General features: G+C 35.6%; 1 protein-coding gene across 1 annotated transcript in view; it reads right to left on the reverse strand.

The window, feature by feature from the left end:
• Positions 1 to 11,680: 11,680 nt before the first annotated feature.
• The window catches only part of NXPH2 (neurexophilin 2), a 123,192-nt gene continuing 120,578 nt past the window's right edge, over positions 11,681 to 14,294 (reverse strand). The window contains exon 2 of the mRNA XM_054562787.1: positions 11,681 to 12,487. Within this exon, the coding sequence (XP_054418762.1) occupies positions 11,744 to 12,487 (744 nt within the window). The 3' untranslated portion in view covers positions 11,681 to 11,743. The remainder of the gene's footprint in view (positions 12,488 to 14,294) is intronic.

Here is a 14,294-nt window from a genome sequence, read left to right on the forward strand (position 1 = left end):
GATTTGGGGTGTTCTCCTATTTTCAGGGTACCCATGCTCAATACCCCATTACATCTTTACAGTTTTTTCTTATTTTTAAGTGAAAAACAGTATATAAATTTATGTTAATTTGGTTAATGATGAGAATGAAAACTGTTTTCACATATTAGCCACTTATCTTCCTCATCTTCATCCCAGCCTCTCTCTTGAGCTGACTTTCTTCTTTCCTCCCTCCCTTTCTACTTCATTCTTTCCTTCTTTCTCCCTTTTACTTGCAGGTTCATGTTCATGGCAGACCCTGTAACCGGCTTTCCTAATGTCCATTCTCTTTTTTTTAGTGAAACAATTTCAATTTATTCATCTGCTAAATTGAATTACAACAACACTAACAACTGTATTTCTCAGCTTATCTTTTAGCTGGGGTTGGCCATACCCCGGCAGTTTGGGCCAATGAGACACATATGGAAATCTTGGACAGACTTGGGGGAAAGCACTTTAAAATCGGGGAGATAAGCCAGCTCGTCTGTTTTGTATTTTGCCCTGTGTCCTTCCTCTTCCTCATGCCTCTTCTGAGACTGCATTGCCGCAGGCACTTTCCCCTGCGGTGGGAAATGAGAGCCATCTGCAGGAGGAGTCTGGCCCCTGTGGCCAAGTTACATCAAAACAGTCCCAGACAGTTTACCTACAGGTTTATTTTACTGGAAAATAATAAAACTTGTATCTGTTTAATCTATTCTAAGTTGGGTGTTTAGTAGGTGCTGCTGATATAATGTTCTCTGTCCATATTTAATTGTGAAAACTATATTTTGATTATTGATCTAAAAGAGGCCTAAATAGTATGAACACCTTATTTAACAAGTATTGCCAAATATGTTTCAGTTTCTCATTTCTTTATTTCTTTTTATCTTTTTTGTGTCTGTTTCAATATTTAAAAATTCAATTATCAAATAGTCTTTTATTTTATGGTTTCTGCTTTAGTGTCATATTTGGGAAACTTTCTCCAGTACAATGATTATTCATTTATATTTTCATTTAAAACTTGGTTTCATTTTTTATGTTAAGAAACTATGATAGCATATCTAGTATTTTTCTCTTCTAGCTCATGGTAGACAGACTAATTACTTATGACACTCATTCTTAGTGAGCAGCAAAGTAAACTGCAAGCCCTTTTCAACAGCATCGTCTGGATCTCCACTACCAAACAGTGAAGTTTCAGGCAGCATAAAAGTCATTTGCCATCCCTGATTAATAGTATTTTGTATTTTTAAAAATTGTATTCCTATAAGCCACATTAAATAATGTATTGGACAAGATAGAGCATAAGTAAATAAATAGATGGATTGATTTGCTGGTACCTTTAATAATGTTGCTCCTACCTTTAATAATAAATGGTCAAACACTGCTGAAGTCAGACAACCTGTTATTACTATTTCATGTACAAGAAAAAAGGCGGAGAAGAGACTTACAAAAATTGTACAGCTTCCAATATAAAAAAAAAGTCAGTACAACTCAAAAGATGATATCCTTCAAATGACAAAATCACTGATGTATCTAAAGGAATCAACAACAATTATTTAGACAGACACATGTTTTATTTTGACCTCTTACTTCCTTCACATGGCTAGTGCTTGGGTATACTAAGTGTTTGTTGGAGGAGTATGGATCCCTGGGGTATTCAGAACCATGCCATTTTAGTGGGAGGACTTATGGGGAGATGAGCATCTCTGCATAATAGCTCAGAAATAGGAAATAATAAACAATGAATTAGAAACAATAAGTACAAATCTTGGGGAGCAAAAAGTTCTTCAGCAAGATTTGAGGAACTGAAAGGAAGTGGAACATCATCAGCGGTCCCTAAATTATTGGGAGCATGGCATTAGGGAGCCATGGAGATTTTAATTGGACTTTAAACTCGGCCCATTTCCTTGAGTCTCCCTTTTGTAGCCTGCCCACCTCTTACTTAACATACAGCAGGCTGATACCTATTGTGATTTTCCTTCTCACTTTCTCCTTAGAATGCAAACAAAGGGGCACTGCAGTTATAGATGCACATAAAATTTAAAGGAAATAATTTTTAAAATATGCATTCTTCAGTTACTTTTAAGGTTTAATTTATGTTGTTGGGTCCTGAAAGGAAATGCTTAGACAACCTCTAAAAGCTTCCCTCTAGCTGGTGTCTGCCACTGAAGATGAGTAGCTGGCTGTGCTGATGTTATTGATGGTGATACCACAGCATAAAGTAGGAAGAAATAAATGGGACTGGGCTTCATTGGTTTAATCTCTAGAAGAATCATGGAGCTAAGAAGAGAGGTTGTGGGAGGGGATCAATAGTTGACGAATGAAAAGAGTCTCAGTCAGTTGGAAAGGGCATTTATTTTCCTGTGACGTAGCAGAATAAATCATTGTAGAATCCCACAACTCAGGGTTGTCTTTTGCAAAATAACAGACTCTGTTTTTCTTTACCTAAAATCTTTGAGTGCTATAATACAAATTTTTTTCCTATATTGTATAATCTTGAAAATAGAAATACAACTATCTAAATTGATGCTGGAAGAAAAGCACATTTATCATCATTGTCACTGTCTTGATCTAGTATTTAAGTAATATAGAAATTATGTGGAACAATTCTAGGTACCATAGAATCTGCATAATAAAATGTGATTCCTGTTCCCATCAAGTATTTTCCCCTCAATTAAGTAGGTTATTGCCTACAAGCAACATATGGTCTCTATGTTCTTTTCTATTGAGAGACTTATCTCAAACGATTGTCTCACTAATTCTTTGCGTAACTCAAATTTATCTTCACCTTAGGAGGCCTCTTGATTGCATGTAACATAAGTTGATTTGAGCTATTTTTCTGGGTCATTCTACAACTGCCCTTCCCACTCTCCATCCATTCACTGCCATTTTGGCTAATGGCTGGCATTTGCCACTGCGTTGCTCTATGCTCTGGGAGGATGAACTCTATGGGCTCATTCTCTTGGACCATCTTATTGATTGACATGTGGTTGCATTTGGCAATGGGAGATGCCATCAGATGTGAATGAGGGCAAGGGAAGAGAAGTCTGGGTATTCATTTCCTTCCTCTGCTCTTCTCTGAGCAGTAGCTATATTCCCTTGTCCATAGCTCCCTCTAGGTTCATTGATTCTTTTTGCACTACTCTAGCTCTCACAGGCTCTCCATATACTATTCCTTCCTTTATTTCTTAAGGCAAAGGTGGTAGTAGCTTACACTGTTGCTCATCTCTGGGTGCCTTACTGTGTTTGTCAGCTTTTATTGTGGCAACAAACAACCTCAAAGTTTCAATAGCCTAAAACAACAGACATTTGTTTTTTTTCTCTTGTACTACGACGGCTAAAAGTCAGCTGTAACTCAAATCACAAGTGTCTTCTCATTCCTCATTTCAGGCTGTAAGAATATGATGTTTTCATGACAGAGGGCAAAAACTCAAGAGAGTCTAACCCAAATCCCACAATTACATGTAAAGCTTCTGCTTAGATAGGGCAAAGGTCAGACCTGTTCACCTCCAAGTGGCCAAAGCATGTAACATGGCCAAGCCTTAAGTCCAACAAGCAAGGACGTGTACTTCTCCCACAGGATTCTCAGACTCTCTGGGTGACCTTTATTTTGGCAAGACCGTAGACTGATACTGTTATCTATAGAAAAAACAACAACAACAACGTATTTCTTATGATGATGTAAAGAGCAGTTTCACTGAACCCAAAGTCAGGGATTACAGCCAGACTCCAGAATGAACAAGAAAGAGAGACCTGAGTATTTTCAGAAATTTCTCACTCTCTTTTTTTTTTTTTTTACTTTTTATTGTTTATGCCCTTACAATTGTTCCCACTTTTATCCCCTTTGCCTCTACTCCTTTCTGTGTGCTTCCCTCCTTCTCTTTCTGTAGACAGCTTCCTTTGCTTCTTTACTTACATGTTGACAAACATTGTGGCCAAGAGTCCCTAAGTGTAATATTCCATAGTGAATTGTCTTTTGATCCAAGCTCTAAATTCCCTAAGAAGGCTGCAAACTGGCCCAGTGTGCAAGAGATGCTCATACCCAGGCCTATGGGCAAGGTCATGTTATAAAAACGGCTGCTGGGATCCAGCAATGTCATGACATTGATTATGCCAAAGTAAAATGAACAGAAAAAGAAGCGGCTGGCAAGACCACCCACTAAGTGTTCATTACATCTAGGTTTTTCTATGTGATCATATTTTGTTAAATGGCATTTATTAACTAAATACAATTATTTTGTTTAGTGAAATATCTATTCTCTTCTTAAAAGAAATGTGAGCTTTATCATGTGAAGTTGTCCTTTGTTTTTTTTTGTAAATCTTACATGTTTTTTAATGCAAGACAGTAAATCTGAATTTTTACCTTCTTCTAAGTATGGAAGGAAAGATTACATCTTAAGTAGTTATCTCTCTGAAGACACCTGAGGAGTCCAACATCCTTTCTAGTGGTATATATGACTTTGAGCCTGGTAATAAAGACATTTTCACTGATATCAGGTAATTTTGGAGGGAGGAACTTTAAAGAGAGACAATGAAGTGTAATTATTTACAATGCCTTTCATATTTCTGCACTGTATAAAAGTATTGGTAGCATAATAAACATTATAACATAAAAACAAACAAAAAAACAGAATAAAAAGAGTATTGCACTTTAAGGTTTTTGTCATCCCTTACTGCTTAGAATCAACATAACATTTATTTTCATCTCAACACCATTATGAACCAGGTACTATAATTCTATTTTGCAGATGAGAAAACCTAAATGCAAGGTCAGACAACTATTAAATGGCAGATTCAAGACATAAATCCAGGTTGGACTAACTCCAAGGTCTGTGCTTATATGTAAAGTATCCAGGATGGTATCAGATCCATAGTAGACATCAATTAACATTAGCCTCCTTTCCCTGTAAAGGCTCTTTTACTTCTACGATATTATGATTTGAATTGTTCTTTCAGTATGTAATTGTAGTGGGATTGTTGCAATGATAGGTTCTATTTGCTACACTAGATGCCATAGTGGTTCTGAGTTAGCTCCATGGGGAGCAGAATCTGAGCTTGATCCTTTCAATTAAGATTTATAATTTCTGCTTTGATGTACCAAATTCTGCAAAATTATTTTATATTTCAGGGATTGGAATAATTCTACCAAACCTCTATTTGTCATAGAAAAAGTGACAAAAAGAGAGAAGGCAGAGGGTGTCCCATTACTCAGGTAATCCTGTGGGTATTTCATTTTTGAGTTGCTATTGAGCCACACACTACTTCTCACATGATTTATTAAGAAATGTTTTTAACATCTTATTTTTTTTAAATATTTTATTTATTTATTTTTAGAGAGAGTGGAAGGGAAGGAGAAAGAGAGGAGAGGAACATTGATGTGTGGTTGCCTCTCACACACCCCCGACTGGGGACCCAGCCCCCAACCCAGGCATGTGCCCTCACTGGGAATTGAACTTGTGACCCCTTGGTTTGCAGGCTGGCACTCAGTCCACTGAGCCACACCAGCCAGGGCATAATGTCTTTTAATTTCATTCAGACATTTTTATATATAAGATATAATGGTATATTCACTACATTACCATACCATGCATAATGGCAACTACATGAAATATATATGTGTGTGTATATGAACCTAAGCACACATCCATATATGGGGATAAAAAATGAAAAGAAAAATATAAGAATAAATATGTTTAATTTATTAGTAATGGTATTATGGGTAATATTTTAAATTTTTGGCATTAGAAAGTGATTTACTAAATGTGAAAATAAAACAATAACTAATTAATGCATCATAATGTCTCAACTAACCAGAATGCGTACAAGCGGGAGCATCCTGGAAAACTAAGGAAACATTTTTAATTATTTAAAACACTTCAAAATATTTTATCTCTGTCAGGATACAAAGGAAGGTTATACTATAATTTTCCTCTGGAGAGGGAAGCAGAATGGCTATACAAAAATGGTGGGAGGGAGGACTTCCACATTGGCACCTCTGGAATTATGATTCCATTTAAGTGTATTACTAACCAAAAAAAAAGATAGAAAAGAAAGCACATATGCTTCTTACCTGTCTTTGTAGGTGAAGTAGAATTAGTATGATTCTTAATTTTCTGTTTTATCTTTTAAGAATTCTCCACCTCTATTTTGCATGGTTTATTTGTAAAACAAATGTTTTTAAGTAAACTACTCTATGATACCTTTTAATACAACTTACCAACATATATATATGGTGTACATATAATACACACACACACACACACAAACACCCCACCATATTTATATATATATAAAATTTACTTAAAGGGCAATAGCTTTATTGGGGCATTGTGGGACATTAAAAAATGTATAAACTGTGATCACTAGCTTTGGTGAACTTACTTCTTTTGATGATAGAACCCATGAAGAAAAATAAAAATGGAGGCAAGCTAAAGGTTGTGCATATGAAAGTATTACTGCAATGCCTAGCATCGACTGAAACAATTTAAATAGATGTGCGAGCATAGGGAGGGCAGATTTTATGCAATGTTTGTATTAGTTAGGTCATACTGAGGTGCAGTAACAAATCCATCCTAGTAATTCAGTGGCTGAAAGGATATATTTATTTCTCACACAGTAGTCCAGAGTGGGCTTTGCTTAGCAGAGTGGCTCTCTTTCATGGGCAGAAAGACACTCAAACGGGCAACTGCTTTGCCTCCTTCACTGTGCAGCATCTCAGGTCTCTCAGGGCATCACTCTGACTGCCGACAGGGAGGAACACAGAGAGCATGAGGGCATTTTTATATGAGTCTATAAATATGAGTCTCTATATATGAGTTCTGGAGGCTACATATCCTCACCCCTCCCATTCCATTTACTGCAGCTTAGCAACAAGGCTACATCTCACCATGCGAGACAGGGCCATGAAACCTAGTTAGCTGGCCACATAATTGACCTTTCCATTCAATGGGAGAAGGGGGAGGGTCCATTCTGGTGGACAACTGACAGTCTATCACAAATATGGAACATAAGTGATTTGGAAGAACAAAGAAGGGAAAGAATGGTTTGACTCAGCAGGAAGAACAGTAAGAATCACCAAGCTGTTAAACTTCATCAGGCCTCTTTTATCTGATAAACAAACCTTATTCTAGGTGATTTCTAAACTTTTTTCCAGTATTTAAGTTTCTTTGGTTCTGTGAGCTAACATTCAGTTGGCATGGTATTCAGCTGGGGCAATGTGTTTATATTAAAAATGGTGCAAGATAACACATTACGTGGGCAGAGTAGGGTCATGAACTGTACTGCACCGGAGATCTTTTAGAAATCGAGTGACAGATATTGAACAAGTACCTCCTACATAGCAGATACTTTGCCAGGTGCTGTAGATAACTCAAAGAAGATAACCCTTTGTTTTTTTTTTTTTTTTTGAGCATAGATTACATACTACCTATGAGGGAGCTGAGTTGGATAAAGAAGAGAGAAGACTGGAAATGAGAAGAATGGGATGTGTTTCCAGGGTCCCTGACTTCACAGTATTGGGTAGGAGATGAAGGTGAATATGAAATTACTCTTGAATATCATCTATACAATTTTTATAAAGAAAAAATGTCTTAACGTCAACTTGTTTCTTTGTGATTCGTCTCTTACAATTAGAGATATTAAATTGCCATTCATTGAAAATTCTGATTAATTAACTTGTTGTTAACTATAGTTTTACTGCAAGTAAAAATACATAACTCTCTTCAATTTTATAGACCAATTAGTTAATTTAAGTAAATTCTACTTTATGAAGTAGAATTGGACTTTTAGAGAATTAAGACATTTCACACAATTTATGTATTTCTATGAAAATACATTATCAGGTGTTATAATTCCTTGAAAATTCTGCCAAATGTAGTATTCTACTGTTAATTTACAGCCAGTCATACCTCTCATACCCAAGACTCTTATCTTTGAATATAATGGTTCCAACCTGAGTTTATTTTTCTTTAGTTTTAGATTTTAAAAATTTTGTTTTTAGAGAAATTACAATCCTGAAGATTTTGGACAGAGGACATTTCCAGCCATTTTCATATTTAGTTTTAACTTTTGGAGTATGTCTTGATATCAACTCACTGCAATTCCTTTTGTCTTGAATATCTGCTTTCTTTTCACCTTGTCTTGAATAATTTAGCTTTCTTATGTAATATAAGACCTGGGAGTAGGAGTCAGAAGACCTGCATTTCAGCTGGGTTTGTCACTTGTTGCTGGGCATGTCCTTTACTTTGATAGGGTCTCAGTTTTGTTTGTCAAAGGAGGAGGTTTAACTAAAAGACAGTACAGGCTGCTCTCTCTTTGTAATATTACTCCGCCATGTAGGTTGATCACTTTATTTGGTGTGCAATCTTTTAGTTTGATTTTCTTTTTAAAAGGGTCAGTTACTTTAACTTTTTTTTAAGTATTGTCATAAGTCCATTTGAACCACATAACCTAGTGTGCTTATTAGCGATGTAGATTCTTAGTTCCTATCGCATTTTCACTAAGCCAGACTTTCTAGGGAAGTACTTCTCGGTTTTTAATGTTTATACAAGTCACACAGGGATTTTACTAAAATGGAAACTCCAATTCAGTGTGTTCTGGGGTAGGACCTGAGATTCTACCTTTCTAACAAGCTTATGGGTCATATTGCTGATCTGCAGACCACATTTTGAATAGCCACAATGGCAGCCCAAACCCAGCAGAACTACCTCTTAAATGGAGATAGATTTAGCCTAATGTGGAATGTTTTAAAATGGAGCAATTATGCCTAAATTGTAGCATGCAGCATCTGGGTCATATACAGAAGAAAAGTGTTACGGAATAAAGAGTGAAGACTATAATGTAATATGTGTCCGGTACTCTTATGAGTGTCTGTATCAGAGAGCCACACCCATTGCTCTTATTCCAGATCAGGAGAATGTGTTGCAATTCCAAGTACCACCAGGTAAGAAGAAAATTGTTTCTCTTTTACTGATTGCTGCTTTTCTGCTTGCTGTCCACAGGATCTTTCTCTCATTTCCCTTCTCTAGATTTGACAGTGTCTGTTGCTGGTGTGATCACATTGCACTTAGTCATAGAAATATGGTCTCTTTTCTCATTTTGTGTGGTGATGAGTAAAAAGATTGTTTCTGCTGAGGGGTGAAGAGGTCTTTAAACTAGTTTGCTTTCTAGTAAACAGCAGGCCTCCAGAGATACCGAGAAGATGCCTAACATCTCCCTGAGGAATAAATTTCTGCTACTTTTTTTTTTTTAAGTTTTGAAAAGTTTTTATTGGGTTATATTGACATATGACATATTCATTTCAGGTATAAATATAATTTAATTTTCATTTTAAAGGGTCTGTTCCTTTTAATTTGAAAAATGAGTGATTTGGTGTAAAATTGTCTTACTTGACTATCCTTTTCCTCCACGGCAGTACTCAAAGACAAAAATGGTTTTGTAGCATTGTATGCATTTGCATATTTAAATGGAATCTGATTTATATTGCGCCAAGCACCATTACTGACAATTATGTAGGCTTTGAAATGGAGTTATGACTAAAAAATATATGTGGTATATATTCTACTCTCATTTAAAAAATATGCCCAAGGAAACTTTCTTTCTTCTTTATAAAAACCTTGTTAAAATCTAAGACTCATGTAAACTGATTTAGTGTTTTTTCTTTGCATGGATATATTGTTTATATCACTCAACTTTTGAATATCATATAACTTTAAGTCTCACTTTATGTTTTAATAATAATAATCATAAAGGCAACTCACACTGATGGAGTTCTTATAAGATGCCAGGCTATGTGCCAAACGCTTTCTATGAATTATCCTTTTACTCTACTTTATAATCTCCATAGCCGAGCTGCTCTGTTTAATGCATACATATGGAGAACCTTAATGCTCAGTTGATATTGCACACACACATGCAGATGTATAAACGATAAACACTTGTGAGGAAAAAAACAAGAACAGTCTTTTAAAAAGTGCCCTGAGTCATGTGACAGATTTAGCAAATTCTTTTTATTTACATAGAAATGTGTACACATACTTTCTCTGTACACAGAAAATTCTAAGTATATATACATATATGGTTGCCACATAATTTACAATAAACAGTATTTTAATCTTGTTTCTAGATGAAAATAAAAAAGTCTCAAAATATTTCACACCAACCACAAAAGTGCAAAAGCATCTGACAAACTCAGAGCAAAAATTTCAAGCCTGAACTGCCACACACTAAGCCTAGTACAATTTTTACAAAAGACAAAAATCAAACACTGTGCAGATAGCAGGAAAAGGAACGGGATGGAGATACGAAATAGAGAACAGAGCTGCTGACTTTTTTCAGTGATATGGTGAGAGCATTTTTGTTGGTTGAGACTGGTTTGCCTTCAGTCCTTAATTTAATGTTTTACTTTAACTGATATTTTACAGATGAGAAGGGGGAAAAATATTAACATGTAAAAAAATGTTATCATTCCATGAGTCTTACAAGTTGTAGAAACCCTTATACTGGTCACTCAGATTCTCATTCTGTGCTAACCCCAAGATCACCCAATTGTACAAACCAGGATGACGGCCTACCCCCTCAGAGAAGGTGGGAAGACACGACTGTGAAGAAACATTAATTTGTATACAATTTCAAAAGCCTTGTGAATCAGGTATCTTGGTTATTTGCACTTAGTAATAATTAGTAATGTTTAAATATACTCTTTATTTCCACAGAGAATTTGATCTTTCACTCAAATAGTTAATAATGCAAGGAGAACTAAACCTGGGAGGCTAGAAATAAGGAATCCATAATTCTGGAATTTCCTCCTTCCACTTCCAATTTTTCTCCCATTCTAGTCTAGGAAACAATAATTTACTCTCCATTTCAGAATTGTTCCACACATGTACATAAAAATCACACTCCCAAATGAATAGAATGAATGTATAGGTTATAGGGAGAATACAGGTTTATGAAATTTTTGGCAGTCCCTCAATAGTACTGAATTTGGCAAAAGAATCTAAAAGCATCATGATCTTCATTATTGTTGAATTTACTTATAATATATCCATATTTGCTCTCCTAATACACCAAGAGTACTACTCACATGAGAATTATAAGGGTGGTGACCAACACAGGGCTAAGTGTTTAAATCACATTTGCTTAATTCTAGCTCAGATAATGATGTATTTAGTTCTACTGTGACACTGTAACTTCACACACAAGTTTTGAAACAAATTTTACCCCTTCATCTCTCATATCAGTAACAGCACAGATGTGGGGCGAAAGAGAGCAATAAAAAAAGAATTTGATGTCAGAAATGCAATTCATCTATCAAATAGAATTTTTTCAGTTACTTTACTGAATCTGCTATTTTTAAGGTAACCTCTCAAAACATATTTCAAGGCAGGCTCACTTCAAGAGCAATGTTTATCACATGCATAATTCAGTTCTTCCTTGTTACATGGTGCTACCACTGATGCTTCTTTTAGAGAAACAACATTTCAAGAACTTAGCCATCCTACATGAAGTGATGGCTACATAAACAGTCTGAATCTTTACATTAAGGTACTTATGATCAAAACAAACACATTTTACATTTAAAGAGGTTTCTTTTTCTTTTCTTTTTTTAAATTCATAGACCTATTAGTGAACTTAGGTTCACCACCAGAAACAAAATGGATCCTTTACCATGAAGAGCTGGGCTTTGTTCTTGGTCATTCTATTTAAAATATACATCTGTCCCTCATTTCTATCACTGTGGAAAGATTCAGCCAGAAGATAAGTAAGGAGTTTCACTATGGTAGTTATAGTCAGGACAGACCTTTTGCACAAGTTTATAATCAACACTGTAAAAGGCAATGTAAATGCAAATGACTTTGAAGGGCTTGGAGCACAACCAAGACACATGGCTTTGAGTCTGCTCCTGGTAGCAGATCTTCGACGGGTCAAAGTTGCACAGGGCAGTCTTCTTTGCCCGATCTGTTTTTTCATACTCAATGCGACAATTAAAAGATTTGGATTCCTTGGTCTCCAAGGAAGACTGTGGGGAAACTTCAAATTCCACTACTTTGGAGGGGGGTACTAAACTTACTGAAACATTGCCCAGGCCTGTGGAATTATGTCGGAAATAAACACTGAAGGTTCCATTTCCATGGTCAACAATTTTCCCTGTGATCAGGAGGTTGAGTTTAACAGTTTTAATGTTGGAATGAAAGTCACCCCATCCAAACATTTTCTTAAATTTTCCTGTTTTTACTATTGGCCTCCGTTTAGTTCTTGCCAATGGCTCCTGAACCTCCGTGATGTTGGCCAGCCAATCCCAGAAGTCTTCCATGCTATCTGCATAGGCCAAGTGTCCAGGCTTTGGGACTGGAGATTGTTTAACAAACAGGCGCAGAGGATTGATGATCCTTGAGTGAACCACGTTCCCAACCAATGTCCCTGGAGCATCTTTGTCTTCCCAATCCAGCCCCTCTGTGGCATGTGCCACCTTTTTACTGTCACAAAATAACTGTGTGAAAAGAAAAAAAGAAAAATAAATTTTAGGTTAGGCTTTGAGCATACACATACAATAAAACCAAAACACAAGAGAAATTCTTGCAATAAAATTTTGAATCTTGCTAAATAGCATTTTACACAGCTGGCTCAGCAGTGAAATGAGATGAGCATTTAATTCAAGCAGTGTAAATCTGTGAGTACAAAAATTAAAATGATGAAGAAAGAAGAAAGTGTTTCATTTTAATTGGTTGATGTAATTTTAGTTTCTGTTTCCTAATCTTTATTACACTGTCTTTCCAGATTGAGGTAAATAGTATATTTTGGTCTCTTATTTAATAAAAATATTAAATTTGTGATGTCCCCTCTTTTGGCTAGAAGACAAATCAAGAATGCTGAAAGTTTGTTTTAAGGAGCTACAAACCATCTGAATACAAAATATTAATAGGTCTTAAATATATTTAGAAATATTAAGGACACTACTGTATTCAAAGGCTTATTTAATTTCATAGCTTTTGATATAACTCCATTTTAAACTCTGTAACAAAAAAGAGCATGACTAATAATAGAAAGTTCTACAAAAGGTTTATTAAAAAATATAATTTCAAATTTAGTTACCTTTATGGGAACAGATCAGAAATGCATAATTTGAATTAACAGTCTGTATATTATGCAATAAATTTTATTACAAATGAATTCTACCCTGAAAGATAGAATTGCTAAGAAAGAGTTATGTGCATTTGGTTTATAGATTCTACAGTATTTTAGTTTAAATCATACCCACTGAAACATAGTATTTTATCTGTATTTGATTTTTCTTTTTATTTTTTTGTAGTAGTGTAAAAGTCTCATGATTTCTAAAAATCATTTAGTTAAGTCAATATGGATTCTGAGGTACAGAATTGTACTTTATGAAACTGTTGCCTGGAGTGAATATTTATAAATGAGTTATAAAGTCTGGAAAATGGAGGTTTCTAGTAGAAACACAGATAGCCTCTTATCTTTAATGGAACAAACCACAGTGGTAATGATTCTCAGGAAAACTGTCAGCATGATGGAAAGGATGAGGAAGGAGTGAGGCTGTGTTTATGTACTGTTTCCCCGCTCTTTCAAACTTGGCAAAGCACCTGGTGAAACTAGTCTCAGATTAATACAAAAATTATTGCTTTCAATCCAATTTTGAAAAAAAAAAGACAGCCTGGATTATAGATATTGTACTTGACTACATGGTAGAGTTTAATAACACAAGGCTATCTTTTGTATGTTTATAAAAGTTTAGAAGTTCAAATCTAATAGAGCTCTGTGAAAAGTGTATTCACTTATACCGTGTCCTCAAGATCACTTTAGAGTAGGAATCTGAGGACTTGAGTGTATGTGTGGGTTTTCTTATATTTTGCTTTGGGAGGAGTTTGGTTCCTTTGATTGATTTCCTGAAGACTTCTTCCTCAGGTATAGTATTGTTTATGATCCTTTTCTCTTTATTTAATTACTGAAGTTAGGCAGAAGGGCTTACCATTTCGAGAACCTAAATCTATATTCCCTCTTCTTAGGGACTTACACACCCTGAGTTGATACATTTTTTTGCTCTCATGGTACTGAAAGGCTATCACATTCATTAGGAAATGAAGGATCTGGCTCCAAACACTCTGGGTATTTCTGATGCTATCACCAGCTTTCTGATTTTGAATAGTTTTTATTATGACATACGCAAACCTCATTCAGATCAATTGGTAATAGCCTGTGGAGTTGGTATGGGCTCCAGCTATGGCTTGTGTCTCCTGAGAACTGATGCAGCCTGGTCCAAGTGGTGTGTCCTGGCCTCT

This window comes from Pteronotus mesoamericanus, unplaced genomic scaffold, assembly GCF_021234165.1.
Source record: "Pteronotus mesoamericanus isolate MK-2021 breed Mesoamerican mustached bat unplaced genomic scaffold, CSHL_Meso_final scaffold_651, whole genome shotgun sequence".
Classification (NCBI taxonomy): domain Eukaryota; kingdom Metazoa; phylum Chordata; class Mammalia; order Chiroptera; family Mormoopidae; genus Pteronotus; species Pteronotus mesoamericanus.